The following is a 19,207-nucleotide window of genomic DNA, read 5'->3' as shown; positions in this document are numbered from 1 at the left end:
ATAACCCCTCAAATCATCAAGTACTTTTACTTTTCAGTCCAGTTAAAAAGTGCAGTAGAAAGTACAGATACTGCTCTCAAATGTAGTGAAGCAAAAGTAAAAAGTATCCACTGTAAAATGTACTTAAGTAAAGTACAGATACCTCAAAATTCTACTTAAGTGCAGTACTTTAATATTTGTACTTTGCTCCCCTCTATTTGGAAGCCGATATCCAAAGCCAGGATCAGATCACTGCATCCCTATTAACAACTTAAATCCTCATCTCACAGCTTACAGGTGTGGGGTCAGAAAAGGTCCCAGTCCCCCATGTGTGACCCCTACGTCTGCCCCTGTGACCCCCAAGTCTGCTCCTGTGACCTCCAGGTCTGCCCTGTGACTCCCACGCCCCACGTCTGCCCCTGTGACCCCCACATCTGCCCCTGTGACCCCCACGTATGCTCCTGTGACCCCCACGTCTGCTTCTGTGACCTCCACTCTGTCCAGAACTCTCTTTCTCTTCACCTTCCAAGCTCAAAAACTTCTTCTTCTCATCATCTCAACCTAACCAGACCTTCAGCTCTATGCTACTTCTTCCTATGATGTCACTTCCTGTCATAATAATAAAGTGTGCTACCTTCTCCTCCTGAGTCCCGGAGCATGGTGTCGGCCACCACCACAATGGGCCGGCGGAGAACGTGGGCCAGAACAAACACATGGAACTCCTCCAGACTCTCGTAAACAGGGTCCTCTGAGTTATCCACTCTGCGAATCACAAAGACACAGAGGGACTGTTAGGATTCAGGTAATGGACCCAGCAGTGACCACATGGCCTGTGGATTCGGAAATACGTTTCTCATTCATTTTTCCCATTGACTTTTAGGAAGGAATATAATATTAAAAGTTTGAAATCAACTATGTGGTAACTATAGACTGCATATATGCATTATAAATGATTATTATTCAAGAAAACAGATATTCACTTTTGTCAGTAATTGTTAAGTTCTGGTATCTATTGGACAGCCACATCTGGACCATTAACCTGCTAGCCGCCGCATTCCAAACAGGAAGTGATCATGGACGCACTTCCAGCTCCATCGACTCTGGCTCCAATTCACTTTATATTGAATGTGTCCCCTCTCTCTGTAACTGCTTCTGTCAGACTCGTCATGTTGGTCTTAAATGTTCATGTCAACCTCTGCATGATCCTGAGGTTTTTATTTCACTATTGTGTCTGTAAACCAAGGTATGAAAATTAATACATTTTAAAATGAATACTTTCCCCAAGGTTGCTCGGTCGAGGTTGCTAAGCGTCCGCTCTCTGTTAAACCAGCGGTGCGAGTGGGAAGGGGCGTTCAAGCCTGGCTCCTGATTGGCTCCGTGGTTGCTATGATACTCATGGTCAGAATTTCAATTATGGAACTCTGCTCCAAATTGGCCCCTATACCTGGTAACCTGGATGAGCTTCATTTGACTGGAGTAGAACGCTGTGGGTGACGTCACGCTCACTCAGTGCACTTCTTCATACAGTCTATGTTCTGTTCCCACAAAGCAAAACAAGACTAAATGCGATCCATGAGTGAGCGTCCGGCTGTCAGCTGGAGCAGGTCTGAGTGGAGATAGTGAGGGGCGTTTGTGTAGGAGTGAGTGAGAGTCTCGTACAGTCACTGCCTCAAAGAAATATATTTTAGCACCAGCAGCTAGAGCCACATAGAACAAACATCCAACAGCACAAAAGGAAAGGGCCAAAATATATGTTGTATATTAATAATTTAAGACGCTTTGATTCAGCTTCTTTAGTCCTGATACCGATTCTGATCCTACAGCTTTAAACATCTGCTGATACCAACCGATACCAGAGACTGAAAACAGCATTATTTACTTAAAACTAAAATTAAATAAGACAAAACTGATCCAAATGTGTTATACCTAAACTGTATAAAGAAGTGGACTAAGTGAGTGTGACGTCACCCACAGTGTTCAGCTCCAGTCAAATGAAGCTCATCGAGGCTAAAGCAGTTATAGCGGCTAATCTGGAGCTGAGTTCCATATTTGGAATCCTGACCATGAGTATCATAGCAACCAAAGAGCCAGTCTGGAGAGAGGCTGTTGAAGGTAACGTCCCTTCCAGCCCACACCTCTGGTGTAGTAGGGAGCGGGTGCTTAGCAACACTTTCAATCAAACCTATTGCTAACACCAGCAGAAGTGACCTCAGGGAAAGAAGACGCCTGATTTGTCTGTTATTAATGTTCATATCTTGATTTACAGACACAATAGTGAAATAAAAAACCCAGGATCATGTAGAGCAGGTTAATGTGAACATTTAAGACCAAAACGGCGAGTGTGACAGAAGCAGTTACAGAGAGAGAGGACACAGTTTTGGTGAATTGGGCCGGAGGCGCACACAAGATCACTTCTTGTTTGGAACATGGCGGCTAGTAGGTTAGCTGTAGACTCTAACTCATCAGAGTCTAGAAAGGTCCATATGAATATGAAATGTATTATTATTGTTATTGTTTGTTGTTGTTGTTGTTGTTATTATTATTATTATTATTAAATCAATCTACACATTTCATCTTCACATGCTGTGGTGCAGAGAGTCCAGTTTTTCTCACAGTGGGGCCTGAATAAGAGGAGCAGCTTCGTGACAGAGGAACAGTTCAGTGTCAGCCCCCTCTGGTTAAGAAGGAGCAAAAAATACTCAAGTAAAAGTGTCACATGAAAAAAATCTATTTAAGTAAAAGTATTAAAGTACCTGTTTAAAAATGTACTTCAAGAGTAAAAAGTAAAAGTACTTCTCACAGATTTTGAGTCTTATAAAGCTTCAAATGTGGTGATTTTGATAAAAGATTTGAGCTGAGTTGAACTGAATCGGTTGTTTTTTTCTGTTTTTCTTTGTATATTTTTGTTTTGCTCAAATTCTGAATGTGTTAAAAATAAACCCTCAGCCTTTTCAGCAGGTCTCACAATAATACAAAATACTTTTACTTTTCAGTCCAGTTCAAAAATGTAGTGGAGTAAAGTACAGATACTGCTCTCAAATGAAGTAAAAGTAAAAAGTATACACTGTAAAATGTACATAAGTAAAGTACAGATACCTCAGATTTGTACTTAAATACAGCACTTTACTATTTTTACTTGGTTACATTCCAGCGCTGCTTATATGGCATCGTACTGGTCACAGTCTTACCCTGGTTAATTTAAGGTTAAGTTAAGGTTACGTTAAGGTTAGCCTTGTATGATGTCGTCAGTGTAATCCCTCAGACCTCGTTATAGTCACAGTCTGGTTTGATAAAGGTTAGGTTAGCCTTGTATGATGTCATAATAGCCATAGCCTCACACTCCGCTGGTTAAGTTTAGATTAAGGTTAAGTTAAGGTTCAAGTTAGCTTAGCCTTGTATGATGGTGTATTAGTCATAGCCTTACCCTCCGCTGGTGTTGCCGTTCTTACTGAGGTGAGTGCGTGGCTCACTGGAGGCCAGCTTCAGTAACTCGTTCCACTCTCTCTCCCACTCCTCCTCAGTGTACACCAGCCCCGACTGCACAGAACACAAACGTCTTCTTATAAATAGGTCAAACGCATGATATTTTATTTCAGAGCTCCTATATACCACAAAACTGACTCTGTGAGCTGTATGCTGTGTCCTAATGCTGTTCCCTCCTCAAAAACAGACCTGGAGTTGTGTTTTGTTTCATTCACACATGTTTGAGTAACACTTTATTATTAGTCTGTCTACATCTCCAAAGCTCAAAATGCTCTGTTTCACCTTGTGATGTCATAAAGTGGTATATATTAAGGGCTATGGTTCCTGGCATCTTTCACATTTTTCTTACTTATGGAAGTGTAAGGATTATTTTTACATTACTCAATTTTCAAGGATTATTTTTACATTACTCAAGGATTATTTTTACATTTCACCAATTGAAAATATGCCAATTCTAATGAGCTGAAGTGATTTATGGATGAGCAAAACAAAACAGATTAAATCCAGCGTTTACAGGCGACTTCCAAACTGTTATTCTGAAGTCATGAAAAAATATTGTGTATTTTTGATAATTTGTTCATTTGAGGAGACCAAATCCACTAAAATAAAAAAAATTATAAAATTAAAAAATTAAAATAAGGCAGGGGACCACCCACTTCATGTTGTATTAAAAGTCGGACAATAAAAGTGGGTCTTAAGATGAGACTTAAGGCCAGACGCTGCAGGTGAATTGGAAAAAACCCTAAACTTAGAGATATCAATTTGAAACTTCAGCTGTGGTTCACTCACATAAATGTAAGAAAAAATGTATTACATATTTTTCATCAGGTAAAGTTTTTAAATAAAAATAAGGTGTTTGATGTGTAAAAACAGATCAAACTGACCATTTTTGTAACGTTTAAAACAGAAACATGCAAAGAGCCAGGTTTAAATGTCTTGCTTCTTCTTTTTGTCATATTAGACACTAAATTGCACACAGAAAAAACTAGATCTGACTGTAAATTTGCCTAAAAATTTGAATTTCACCTCAGTTTTTAAGTTAAAACTGGAATAAATGAGACTTGGAGTTACATATCAGAACATTCTTCTGTACGTTTCCTCAAAATCTTGTCCCAAATTGTAAAGTTTGGTGTGTGTAGGAGCTACTTTAAGGTAGACATGGGACGATACTGAAATTTTGTGTCACAATGACCATGGCCCACATAATTTGATTAACGATTATATCAGGATAATTATTAAAACAGTTAAAAAATGTTCTGGATGTGAATAATTACTGTTTTAATATTATGAATATGTCTCATGTTGTAGTTATCTTTAAGGGCTCATCCTCATGTCCCTGTGGGGGTAAAATGAGTTTTGCCTGTAGTGTCTCAAAATGGCGCACCTCTTTGTTCTGCTGTGTCTGCTGCCACCTCCACCTCCTCTTCAGGGCGTCCCTCTCGGCTCCGCTCTTCATCATGGTGTACAGCGACTTTCTCAGCATCAGGTCCCTGTCATGGAAGCCCCACATCCCTGGAGAGGCAAAGCACACAGCGTCACTGCCCCTGCTGCCATAACAGCACATGACCAGCAGGGGGAGCAGCTCATTAAAGGTCCTGTATTACACAAAAGTGACTCTTATAATGTTGTTCTCTCCTCAGAACACACCTGGAGTTGTATTTTGTTTCATTCACACATGTTTGAGTAATATTTTATCATTAGTCTGTCTACATCTCCAAAGCTCTAAATGCTCTGTTCCACCTTGTGATGTCATGAAGTGGAACAGCTCCTTTTACCTTTAGTTCAATAGAGATTGGTAATTCCAAGTCTGAAATTATCAAAATGATTCCAGTGAAGATGTATGGAGTTTAAAAACACAGAGAAGCACTTCCTGTATTACCACATGATGACATCATAAGGTGGAACAGAGTGTTTTCCTTTTGAGAGAAGAACTCAGCCTAAATATTCAAGGTTTGTGTGTTAAACATGTGTGAATGAAACAAAACACACCTCCAGTTATGTTTGTGACGAGGAAACAACATTAGAACAGAGATCAGAGAGTAGAGAAATATGAGCCCTTTAAGGTAATATGGGCCCTTTAAGTGGCCCTGGCCCACTGTCAGATCACATTATGAAAGCCTCAGTGGCCCCAGTGAAGGCCTGACCGCTGTCCACAGGGAGACCAGAGCACATGAATATATAATGTCTCTGCAGTGAACACCTCAGCTACACACGGTCAGAACCAGTCTGTCTTTGCTGCTTTAAAGGCATACTGTGTAACTTTTCCTTTGGAGGGTCATTTTTTGTGTCCATGGAGATGTTATTGTTTTGCCTGGATTGTTTCACAGTATGGCATTTAACTGTTTTATCTTGTAATCATTCAACTATAGATGTAACCTAAAACATGCATTTGTCTTATCTAGTATTCCTTGAGAAGTTTAAAGCTACGGACCTTATACGGCCCTGCCCACTTTTGCCGTAAATGGTGGCATTTCACTGGAGAATTTGGGAAAAGTTTTGTCTCTAAAATATTATAAAAAGTAGGTTGGTTTGTATAGAAAGTTCGCTGGAGGCGTTAAAACGGCTCTCTAGTTCCTATAGATTTGCTGTCAAGATCCACAGCCCCATGCAAAATAATACAACCCCAATGACGGTGGCAGCGCCCACGGTGACTTCCTGAAAAGGTGAATACGGTGGAACATTCCAGTCAAAGCAATGGAAACTACAGAGCTGCAAACCCATAAAAGCTACGTAATACTCCTACATATTAGACAAAATACACATGGTAAATAGTCACATTTTTATACAGCACTTTTCCACTTTCAAGTCACTCAAAGTTTACATCAAGGAACCAGTCACTCATTCACTTTAACTGCGGGTTAGCGTCTTGCCCAAGGACACAACAACAGCATTCATCTGTGTAACTTGGAATCGTACCACCAACCTGTGGGTCAGTGCTTCTGACCACTCGGCCAGTGATGTTTATGTCGAGAGAGGGATTTGAACCACCAACCTTCAGATCAGTGCACAAACACTCCACCAACTGAGCTTCAAGATCACATATAATAAAAATAACAAGTATGTGTTTAATGAAGCCCGTGAGGTCACATTAAAGGGCCCATATTACCTTAGAGGGCCCATATTACAATATTAAACGGCCCATATTATCTTAAAGGGCCCATAAAACTCTATTCTCTGATCTCTGTTCTAATGTTGTTTCCTTATCACAAACAAACCTGGAGTTGTGTTTTGTTTCATTCACATGTTTAACACACAAACTGACAACACTCTGTTCCACCTTGTGATGTCATGTGGTGATAGAAGAAGTGCTCCAGTGTGTTTTTAAACTACACACACCTTCACTAGAATCATTTGGATCATTTCTGCCATGGAATTGCCAAGCTTTACTGAACTAAAGGTAAAAGGAGCTGTTAACTTGAAAGCTACCACTTCATGACATCACAAGGTGGAACAGAGCATTTTGAGCTTTGGAGACGTAGACAGAGTAATAATAAAGTGTTACTCAAACATGTGTGAATGAAACAAAACACAACTCCAGGTCTGTTTTTGAGGAGGTAGCAGCATTAGAACATGACTTAAGCCTCACAAGAGTCCATTTTGTGTGAAACAGGACCTTTAATGACATGTAACGCTTGTGTCTTACCCAGAGAGGCGGCGTGTAAGAGGCAGTTCCCGTCTCCTGTTGTGGCCAGAGGAAGCAGCTTCTTACAGCTCGTGCACATGGTCGACCACCAGTTCAAACGACCTGCAAAGAACAAAGTAAAATAAAAATGCAATCTGTGACACACTAGCAAAGATCTACCCTAGAAATCAGAATCAGAATGACTTTTATTGAACCCCGACAACACAGACATGAAGCCGACCATAAGAATAGAGTAAAATAAAGGTAAGAAATTGAAATATCCGTAATGAAAGAAAATAAGTTGGCTACAGTAAGCTTTTATCAGATAAACCCATAGACTGTATATAAATGGACATAGCTAACCTGCTAGCCACTGAGTTACAAATAAAATTCACTTTCTATAAAAAAAAAGTGTCCCCTCTCTCTGTAACTGCTGCTGTCAGACTCGTCATTTTAGTCTTAAATATTCGTATTAACCCGCTCTACATGATCCTGGGTTTTTATTTCACTATTGTGTCTGTAAATCAAGATATGAACATTAACGATGAATCAGGCGCCTTCTTTTCCTGAGGTTGTTCCTGTTAGTGTTAGCAACAGGTTTGATTGACAGCGGTAAGGGGCGTTACCTTCAACAGCTTCGCTCCTGATTGGCTCTTTGGTTGCTATGATACTTGTGGTCAGAATTTCAAATATGAAACTCGGCTCCAAATTGGCCGCTATAACTGCTCTAGCCTCGATGAGCTTCATTTGGAGCTGAACGCTGAGGGTGACATCACGCTCACTTAGTCCACTTCTTTGTACATTGCATATAATAAAATAAATTCACATCTTAACTTAAATTCTAAAATAAATGACCCTTGTAACATATTTACATCTCCAGTTCCCAACTTTTGTCTTTTTTAAATAAACCCTGTTAATTTCTGAGTTCACTTGTCTGAACTTTTTTGATCCACCAGTCGCCATGACAATATTTACAAAATAAAATCAAATGGAAATAATAAATCAAATGGAAAATAATAGCTGTATGTTCCTGTCACTCAGTCTGTCTGTTATAACCTCAGAGTCTAGCATCTGTGACAGTTTCAAAGTTTAGTTTCATAGTAACATATCCGGTTTCATGAAAATCAGATGCCAGTGTGGTATTGACACTTTTCAGCTGATGTCATCAACATTCCCTGGGGATGCAATGCTACCTGGAGGCACTGCTCTGTCTGAAGCTCTGTTAGTATTCTGACCAGAAAGAGCTGACTTAGTTGGAACTGCAAAAGGTGAGATGAGGTGTAGTGTTCAACAAGTCCCTCTCAAATAACATCACAGTCACAAGCTAGCTAGCATTAGCCGACAGTTTTTTCAGTGAGTTACTCTCACCTTTTGTGTAACATCAAACTCTAAACAGGACCATGAACGCTCGGCTTGATCACAGGGTCCTGGAAATGTGCTCTTTAAATCACTTTTGGATTTTTTTCTTGAGTTTTTAGACAATCTTAAAACTTTTTGACAGTGTTTATGTGTACGGTGTGTTACTATGGTAACTGCTGAACATTCCACCTTAGACACACAGGCAGAACACCCCCAGTGTGATGTTACTGCAGAGTATGAAAAAGGAGAGTACTGGCCTGCTTGCTCCAGTGCCATCATGGTGGACTGCTCGATCAGATCCCTCTCGATGAAGCTGCGGAAATCCTCGCTGTAGACGCTGAGGTCGGGCAGCTGGAAGGTGTAGATGGGCATGTCCAGAGGGAACTGCTCACTGGTGCACTCTGACGCCACCTGCAGGCGGGCCAAGGACACGATGGCCGAGCTGGCGTGGGAGATGCCGCGGGATAGACGCTTCTCTGTAACAAATGCAAGAAATAGTGGGTGAAATGGGAACATGTACTGAGCCTTCGGTTATACTGGTACCACTCGCAAACCTGAACAAACAAGGCTGTAGAAATTGCTCTTATTGTTTTAAATGACAGGTTTATAGGTTGGGTTAATGTGAAATCATAAAATTCACAGATGTTAAACGATAAAGCAACACTCGGGACTTTCTAGAGGGGCCACGCATCACCTGCACGATTCCACAGAAACAGAAAGTTAACGTCATACCTCGGAACACGAACACAAAGGAACAAGCAGAAAGAGACCATCCTCCAGGCAAAATAAGAGTGAAGCGTGAAAAGATGGTGGTCAGATGAGAATTCAGGGTCAAATCTGCCATTGAACAGTCTAAGTCCAGATGTTTGGACCTGGTTTGTGGTTAACATGTCTGTTATTACACGGCCTATCCACAGCAAAGATAGACTACAGCGATAAGGACCAGACTGTGGAAAAGTGACTACGAAGCTTTTAAGATTTGAAGTCACCACGACAGCCACGGATCTAAGAGCAACTTTGAATAATTCAGTGTGGACAAAATGGCCGCCAAGGTCTTTATATTTAAAAAATATTACAACAGTTTGGGATAGATCTTTGGTCACAGAACTGGGCACCACTTTATATCAACTACACCTTAATTAGCCTTAATAAAGCATGAACAAAGACTTAACTCTTAATGAGTAAATAGCTTATTAAGAATGATTCTGGCTTAGTAACTACTTAAGGCAGGGGTGTCAAAATGATTTTCACTAAGGGCCACATCAGCAAAATGGTTGCTCTCAAGAGGCCAGATGTAAATAAGGAAGTATAAATGTAATCTAATGTAATTTAAAATCAATTTAAGTACTTTTTGACTTGTTAATTAACTATTTCTGTATTTATTACTAATTCAAGTTACAAATATTGCATATGCATTTGCACAGATGTAAAAAAATATGTCTGTATAACTGCCTATTTCCTGATAAACTGGCATTTATAAAAGTCTGTATCTGTACCTTTTAATTCACCTTCTCGCAGGCCATATAAAACGGCCTGACGGGCCACATTTGGCCCACAGGCCTTGAGTTTGACACCTGTGACTTAAGGGTATTTTTTTGTTAAAGGTCATATTTTTATATAGTGCATTTCCACATTCAACTCTCAAAGCGCTTTACATCAAGAAACAGCTCACACATTCACACACATCCACACACACATTCATACACACATTCACACACCAGTGCACACAGACACCAACCTTCAGATCAGTAGACAAACGCTCCAACTGACCACCACCTGACCTCCTGTCGCCCCATCAGTCACTCAGCCTGTTTGTTCATTATGATTTAGCTCTTTGTTCATTCTTTATTAAGTCTTACTACAGGTATAGTTATTATAAAGTGTTACTCAGATCTGAAATATCAAACATATTTTACACCACCCCCAGAGCTGGCAAAGGGACTATAGTCTACAGCGAACGCCCACACCCCCCAACCACAACCACAGAGCTGATGCATCACACACACATTTAAGAAATCAGCTCCTAGTCCTGGGTTTCAGCTTCCTCTTATAACATGAGAAAACTTTCACAACCCATAAATATAACCTGGAGTGTAGTGATGTCACGATACTAACATTTAAAACGTGATTTCGATACTAAGGAATATCCGCGATACCCGCGATACTTCATACTGATACCCTGAGGATAATAAAAACACTGGACAGGAATGGACAGAGGGAGAGACAGAGGAGGAAAGATGAGAAAAAAGAGATGAGAGAGAGAGGGAGGAGGAGGAGTGAGTAAGGGGAGGGTTAGAGGGAGAGGAAGGAGTTAAAACAATGGGTAGAAAGATAGAGGAGGGAGGAAGAGGAGAAAAAAAAGGAGGACTAGAGGGGAGAGAGGAGGGGGAGGAAAAAAAGAGTGTGAATGAATGTATGGAGAAAAGAGAGAGAGGAGGGAGGGAGAGAGAAAGGGGATGGTTAGTGGGATAGGAAGGAGGTAAAACAATGTGCAGAAGGAGAAAGGAGAGAGCAAGAGGAGAGGAAAGAGGAGATGAGAGAGAGGGAGGAACAGAAAGAGGAGAGGAAAGAGGAGGAACAGAGAGGAGGAGGAGGAAAGAAACACGGTAAAGGAATGGAGAGAGGGAGAGAGAGGAGGAAAGACGAGAGGAGAGGGAGAGAGGAGGAGAGACTAAGGCGAGCATTAGTGGGAGAGGAAGGAGGTAAAACAATAGGTAGAAAGAGAAAGGAAGGAGGAAGAGGAGAGGAAAAAGAAGGAATAGAGGGAAGATGAGGAGAGGGGGAGGAAAAAAAAGGGTAAAGGAATGTAGGGAGAGAAAAGAGAGAGAAAGGAGGGGAAGAGAGGAAGGAGAAAGGAGAGAGAACAGAGCTCAGTGTCCAGTAGGTTCATAGTGGTCCTGGGGTGTGTACTAGTCTATGTGTCTTATACTTGTACATAGATACAGCTCAACATCATTATAAACAAATTCAGGAAATATTCATTTCCGTCAATGGGACTTTTTTAGAATCGATACCTGTGGAAAAATGAGTATCTAGTTTCGATATTAGTTTTTGTAACCATTAGTACCTGATTTTCGACACTTCTGACAGTACTGGGGTGGTGCTGGTACCTTGAGTGCTGTCCTCCTGCTTGTGAGCACTGGCCCGCTCGCTCTTGCTGTTGTGGGTGGGGGTGTCCCGGCTCGCCTGGGGGGGCTTGTAGTAGCGGCCCTCGTTGAAAGCCTGTGGCAGGTTGGCCGTGTGGACCTGCCTCAGCTCCTCGTAGTCGTTCAAGGCAGCACTGAGGTCCCAGTTTTTCCCTGCACAAAATGAACAAAAATAGGGATTAGAAATGCATCCAGTATCGGTCAATATCACCATTCAATACCGATATTTTTTTTGAACAGACAAATGACTCAAAATAAAATGCTTTCTGATAAGATGCAGACGGTACCGCAGACTTATTTTGACCCATCGACTGTGTATATAAATGGACATAGCTAACCTGCTAGCCGCCCCGTTCCAAACATTCTCTCCTGCTCCTATTCACTTTATATTTAAAAACTGTGTTACTCTCTCTGTAACTGCTGTTGTCAGACTCATCATTTTGGTCTTAAAATAAAAAATAAAAACCCAATCTCCTCCGTGCCGTGTTACCTGCACAAAATGTGTTCAGCCAAATTTACATAAATGTTGGATCGCAGTGTGACTCTGAAGTGCTGTATGCTTGCAAGTTTTCTCCCCGACAAAACCCACAATGGCTATGAAATGTTCTGCATCGACAAAGGCGCCTACGAAGGTTTGAACTTTGAGAGTGATTAAACAAGAGAGAAATGTGAGAAAATGTTAATGTCTGTGTGAGAGACGTGTATGAAGTGTGTGGTGAGGAGTTTTACAGCTGCAAAACATACATAATAACTGTAAAAAATTTATTTATTTATTTATTTGATAGGGACAGTGCATATTAATGAACATCTGTAAACACAGTGTAAATATGCCAGATTACAGCAAAAAAATACTAATTTCCATCTGTTGTCCCTAGGCAGGTACACAGACAACAAATACAACATAGACATTACAAAAACAATAAAGCTGACTACTTTGCAGATTTTGCCTATTGTGGGTTGTTTTTAGAATGTAACCCCCGCCATAAACGAGGGAATACTGTATCGAATGTGATTCCAAATTGGCCGCTATAACTGATGAGCTTCATGTGACTGGAGTCAAACGCTGTGGGTGACGTCACACTCACTTAGTCCACTTCTTCATAAAGTCAATGTTAGCACCTCAAGAGCTGCTTATATAATATATCTGTACTGGAGAAAGACACATTTTGCCCAAATATATGGGGAAAAAATCAGGTACAGCCCCTTTAAAGAATTATTTTAATAAAAACTAAAAATCATGTAGGAACTGGGTCTTATGCTCCAGGTAAACGATGCTTCCAGAAAGGCACTCAGTCTGAGTACTATTGAGTTTGCCTTATGAGCACTTCATACATGCAAACTATGCAAACATTTGTATGGAGCTGTATATGTGTGTGTGTGTGTGTGGGTGTGGGTGTGTGTGTGTGTGTGTGTGTGTGTGTAAGAGGAGAGTCCAGGAAATGGGCAGTTAATGTGTCGATAGCAGAACATTTGAAGGAAGCGCATCACTTTGCTCCACACAGATTCATAATGGAGCCCGTCTCCACAGACCAGGCTGGTCTCCACCTCTTTAGTGAGGCATGTGTCTGTGTGTGTACATCAATATTCATCACATTGAGACGACTGAAATCTGTTCACATATTCACTTCCTTTGTGAGGACCAAAAATCAGGTCTCTAGTCGGCAAACGCTTCCATATTAGATCAACAATATGGTTTTAAGTTAAGTCATGGGTTCATTCAGGTTAAAGAGGGGGTGTTATGAATATATAATTTATAAAACAGTAAAAGGTAAAAGGTGCTGACCTAAAAATGATGTATGTGTTAGCAGTATAACCTAATACCCCCTCTTAAAAGCTCCTGTATTACACAGACTGACTCCTGTAGCTTTAAGTCATGTTCTAATGCTGTTACCTCAAAAACAGACCTGGAGTTGTGTTTTGTTTCACCTTGTGATGTCTATGATGTTTATTGTAGAGACTGGAAATTTCAGTGCGGAAATCATCCTGATGATTCTAGTAAAGGTGTATGGAGTTTAAAAACACAGTGGAGCATTGTATTACCACATGATGACATCACAAGGTAGAACACAGTGTTTTCAGTTTGAGAGAAGAACTCAGCCTAAATATGCAGGATTTGTGTGTTAAACATGTGTGAATGAAACAAAACACAACTCCAGGTCTGTTTGTGACGAGTAAACAACATTAGAACAGATATGAAAATAACATATGGCCCTTTAAGATGAGGATCAGTTTCCAGAAAATGAATACCCCCAAACAGCAAGATGTGAGTGCGTGCTTTTACCCTCCAGCAGGTCTCTGGCCAGACCTGGCTCCGCCCCTGTGGACCGGACGAAGTCTGACAGGACCGCGTCCATGTCCAGGGTCATGTGGTCATGAGTCATGTGACCATGAGTCATGTGACCATGTGTCATGTGACCATGTGTGAGCGCTGGCCAGGGCGCAGCGGAGGCCTTGGTGGATGCCAGCCTTCACGTTCTCATCTGGGAAAAAACAAACAAGGAAATGTGTAAGATTAGGAAACGCTGTCACAGTAAACCATTAGAACGGTCACTATGGATCAAGTAACTCAACATATGAATGTTAACAACAGACAAATCAGGCGCTTTCTTTCCCCGAGGTTGCTCTCGCTAGCATTAACAACAGGTTTGATTGACAGCATTGCTAAGCAAGAAGGAACGTTACCTTCAACAGCCTCACTCCAAAAATCAAACTTTGCTCCAAATTGGTCCCTATAACTGCTAACCTCGAAGAGTTTCATTTGGAGCTGAATGCTGTGGGTGACATCACACTCACTTACTCCACTTCTTTATATAGTCGTTTACACTGAACGCTGAGACCTGAGCATAGACTTACAGACAGGGTCAGTTCTTAACATTTGCTGTTTGTTTATTTTTGGCAAGAAGAAGTCTGTTTTTATTTCATTTAGCGCTAGTCTTTTGCGTCCATCACTTGTTTCGGGGTGTATACTGTTCACAAGAGTCGGCCTTGTTGTGTAATGAACAACGGCACGTTTGAGACGAGCCTCCTCCTCCGGCCTGTGGAATGACTGAGCTCATGCATGTGTTCCATTCCACTGGAGGCTGAGTGGGTGACGCCGCAGCTCAGAGCACTGTCAGAAGGAAACAACACCTACAGCTGCAGTGAGCTAGCACGTGGCTAATGCTAACCAACTAACCTGACACGGAGCCATCTACACCACTGAGAGGTCAAACTCAGGTCATGATGTTCACTCTTGGCTCTTCATAATGTGATGTGAACTGGATCACACTGTGCTTTTATTTTGTTTAGCCTCCTTTAAAAATAAGACTTTTATTTTGTAGCATGTAAAAGAATAATTCTACCATCTTCATCTTGTTCACGATGAGCCAAAAGTCTGGACACAGACTCTCATTCTAGTGTATGACTTTTTACAGTTTACATAAATACAGAAGACATGAGATATATACGGAATTATGTAGTAAGCAAAAAAGTTTAATAAACAATTGATTTTTCACAATAGGTCAAAAATTATGTGGCTTTAGCGCACAGTCCTTTAGATGAATAACAGGAAAACATGATTTTGTTGTTTGTTTGAGTTTGTTTTTATTATTATTTAATTTGATTGTGTTCTACTCAAGCCTATTGACAGAAATTTATATAAATTAATAGGAGGAGGGCCCTATTCTGGGCCCCTAAGACCCTGCGGCCCGGGACAACGGCCCCCCTGCCCTCCCTGCCCCCTGTCCACTCCCCTGGTTCTACTTGCTTTATTCTCAAACTGTTACCAACGGGCCACAGGTTTGAGAAAAAAATCAAACACAAAATGGCATGATTCTAGATTGGTATACTGTAGTGATACTTCGCAGCAGATGTCATTAACAGTCCCTTGGAGTGTGACGCTAACTAAAGGCACTGCTCTGTCAGAAGCTCTGTGAGACTTTAATCTGAGCTCTATTACACAACACAACACAATGTGACCATAAGGATCTGACACAGCTGGAACTGTAACAGGTGAGCGGATTTGTACTGTTAAACAAGTCCCTCACACATAATATTACAGTAATAAGCTAGCTAGAATTAGCCAACAGTTTTTTCAGTTAGTCACTCTCACCTTTTTGTGTAAAATCAAACTCCTGAACAGGACCATGAACGCTCAGACTGATCACAGGCTCCTGGAAATGTGCTGTTTAAATACATTATGTATTTTTTCTTATGTTTTCAGACAATCTTAAAACTTTTTGCCAGTGTTTGCTAATGTGTGCATTGTGTCTCCATGGTAACTGCTAAACATTCCACCATAGAGATACATGCACCCCCAGCATGACGTCACTGCAAAGTATTAGTACTCATTTTAACTTTTCATAGTATTTTGAACAAATGAAAATGTGTTTTTCAAACCTACTTTCTGTGTTTTATCTGAGAGTTGTAGTGAGTCCATCTGAAGACCTCTGCTCTGTCTGCTCCAGGACAGGACTAGTCCATGACTTCAGCAGACACGACCAGTGTGGCACCAAGGGAACCCTGTAACACACAAATACACACATGAATACACACACATTAACACACACAAATACACATATTAACACACACATTAACACACACAAATACAAACATTATTCTCACATAGAAACAAAAGGGAGAGTTGTATAAATATGTCAAACTTTTCAAATGCTAAAACATAAGATCGTATTATTATCAGTGATGGGGAGAATCTGTCTGTGTGTCCCTCAGTCGTTCATGTCTGATCCAGAGTAAAGCGTACAAAACGTTGTAGGAGTGAAGACGTCTTTAGTCCTACAATGATTTGTCCAGTTACACATTTCACTTTTGGCTTTTACAAGGTTAAGAAGAGTTTGATTTAAGAAAAAAGTCACTCACAAACACTCACACAACAATCATGTCAATGTGGGGCGACAGTAGCTCAGTTAGTATTGTGTGTGTGTTCATTGATCTGAGGGTTGGTGGCTCAAATCCCGCACAGTGCAATTCCAGCTCGCACAGATAAATGATGTTGTTGTGTCTTTGGGCAAGACACTTAACCCACCTCGTCCCCAGTGTGTGTGAACACTGGTGTATGAATGTGTGTGTGAATGTGTGTGTGGCTCCTTGATTAAAGTGTTTTGAGTGTCTTGAAAGTGGAAAAGCACTGTATATAAATGTGACCTTTTATAATGTGACACAGTGGAACATGATACAGTGAAACAGTGGAAAAGATCACAGATATAAAAGTTTAATACAGATGTTATGTTTGTCTTACTCTTTTTCAATGTAAAATGAACCAGAGCCAGAGTTGATGGAGCCGGCAGTGCGCCCATGATCACTTCCTGTTTATAACGCGGTGGCTAGCAGGTTAGCTATGTCCATTTATATATACAGATATGGCTGGGCACTGTCCAAAAGGGGCCAGAACTTAACAATAACAATTACTGACAAAAGTGAATATATTCTTATAATAATAATTTATAACTCATTATCTTAAACAGTGTAGGGATTACACCTGAACAATTACGCTGTAAGTCTGTTTTATATTTTTACCTTTAATTTTTTTTTATACTATGAGACACTCAATATTCTAAATCTGCATATCACCAAAATATGAGTGTCGCCATTTCAAATGTTTGTGTTTAAAGGACCTATATTACACAAAAGTGACTCTTGTGAGCTTTGAGTCATGCTCTAATGCTGTTCTCTCCTCAAAAACAGACCTGGAGTTGTGTTTTGTTTCATTCACACATGTTTGAGTAACACTTTATTATTAGTCTGTCTACATCTCCAAAACTCAAAATGCTCTGTTCCACCTTGTGATGCCATGAAGTGGTAGTTCTCACATTAACAGCTCCTTTTACCTTTAGTTCAGTAGAGATAGACAATTCCAGAGCTGAAAATCATCCAAATGATTCTAGTGAAGGTGTGTGTAGTTTAAAAACACAGTGGAACACTTCCTGTATCACCACTTCATGACATCACAAGATGGAACAGAGTGTTTTCAGTCTGAGAGAAGAACAGTGTTTCTGTGTTAAACATGTGTGAATGAAACAAAACACAACTCCAGGTCTGTTTGTGATGAGGAAACAACATTAGAACAGAGATCAGAGAGTAGAGTAACATAGGCCTTTTAAATAAATAACTTTTGTGACAGTTGAACAATATATATTTTTTAAACCTAGCAAAGAAAACAAAACTGCTAACACTGCTAACTTGTAACTACAGCTCTTACTATAGTATACGATATAGCTGACAACTCTCCTACATCTAAGACACTGCTGACTGATAACCAAAACTAGCTTAGCTCTTCCATTCGCTCCAGATCAAATGTAGGTTTCAGTATAAAAGCTAACAATGACTACTCTCAAACAGTCATGGGTCGAAAAGTGAGTTAAGTGTCCAAATAGTGTTTCTACTTTCTAATTCCCCATTACTACTTCATAAAAAATGTACCATAAATCAACATTACAGGAGCCATGTCTGTAACCAGAAGAGACAGAGATTACAGTGAAAATGAGCTTCCCGAGCATCCCAAAGCTTTTACACATGCATTATTCAGTATGTGTACGATCATAGACTGTATAAACAAATGGCCATAGCTAACCTGCTAGCCGCCGCGTTCCATATAGGAAGTGATCATGGGGGCGCTCCCAGCTCCATCGACTCCAGTTCACGTTCTAATGAAAAACTGTGTCCTCTCTCTCTGTAACTGCTGCTGTCAGACTCGTCAGTTTGCTCTTAAATGTTCATATTAACTGATGTAAGAACCAGGATTTTGATCAGCTCAATATTATAAAAGCAAGAAAAGCAAGATGTGAATACATCAAAACATCATCCTTTAAAAAAAATCTTTTTGGCCATCCTCTTTATACTCAACTGGAGGCTTGTCTTTTATTCAGTCCAATTGACAATTGTCCGCTGACACCAGGGGACAATCATCATCAGCTGTGCTGGGCCTTTGGAGATGTAGATAGACTAATAATAAAGTGTTACTCAAACATGTGTGAATGAAACAAAACACAACTCCAGGTCTGTTTTTGAGGAGAGAACAGCATTAGAACATAGATTAAAGCTACTAGAGTCAGTTTTGTGTGATACAGGACCTTTAAATTGAACATGGGGAAACACACAAATATAATGACTTAAACGTTAACTTTAAATTTGAGCATTTATTCTTAAACTTGAGCCTTCTGTCCAGAGATACTGATCTTCTGATATAGATCTGATCGGCCCGTCACTAGCACACAGACAGGTGCATGCCCTGCACCTGTCGGTATGAGGCCCTGCCAACAGCCCCGTGCGTGGCTCCTCCCTGCGCTCTCTGGACGGCTGCTCTGGTTTTGCCCGGGGCCATGTGCACAAGGGCTGGTGTACGGGACGGCCATTTTGAACTTTCATTATTCTGAGGTATCTACATTTCTGTTTTAAAATATCATCTCATATAAAGTTTTGAAGGAATAAAACTTTGTACCATTTTTGCTTAAAAGTTCGTTAAAGATGTGTCCTGGCGTTGTCACGATACTAAAATTTCAAACTTGAGTTCGATAGTTAGAAAAAGAATGTGATTTTCAACATTAAACGGTAGAACTTTCTGTTATATTTTCATGTGGAGTAAACCAGGTCTAAACTAGGTCTAAACCAGGTCTAAGCCAGG

At 40.5% G+C, this 19,207-nt stretch overlaps 1 protein-coding gene across 1 annotated transcript in view; it reads right to left on the bottom strand.

Moving 5' to 3' along the window:
• Positions 1 to 16,027, bottom strand: part of otud7a (OTU deubiquitinase 7A) — a 28,460-nt gene extending 12,433 nt beyond the window's left edge. The window contains exons 1-8 of the mRNA XM_033968610.2: positions 15,971 to 16,027; positions 13,871 to 14,069; positions 11,554 to 11,742; positions 8,701 to 8,919; positions 7,106 to 7,207; positions 4,847 to 4,974; positions 3,404 to 3,516; positions 614 to 741 (exon numbers count right to left, since the gene is read on the bottom strand). Of these exons, the coding sequence (XP_033824501.1) occupies positions 614 to 741; positions 3,404 to 3,516; positions 4,847 to 4,974; positions 7,106 to 7,207; positions 8,701 to 8,919; positions 11,554 to 11,742; positions 13,871 to 14,000 (1,009 nt within the window). The 5' untranslated portion in view covers positions 14,001 to 14,069; positions 15,971 to 16,027. The remainder of the gene's footprint in view (positions 1 to 613; positions 742 to 3,403; positions 3,517 to 4,846; positions 4,975 to 7,105; positions 7,208 to 8,700; positions 8,920 to 11,553; positions 11,743 to 13,870; positions 14,070 to 15,970) is intronic.
• Positions 16,028 to 19,207: the final 3,180 nt, after the last annotated feature.

This window comes from Periophthalmus magnuspinnatus, chromosome 6 (genome assembly GCF_009829125.3).
Source record: "Periophthalmus magnuspinnatus isolate fPerMag1 chromosome 6, fPerMag1.2.pri, whole genome shotgun sequence".
NCBI lineage: Eukaryota > Metazoa > Chordata > Actinopteri > Gobiiformes > Gobiidae > Periophthalmus > Periophthalmus magnuspinnatus.
This window is presented reverse-complemented; position numbering and strand designations above follow the sequence as displayed.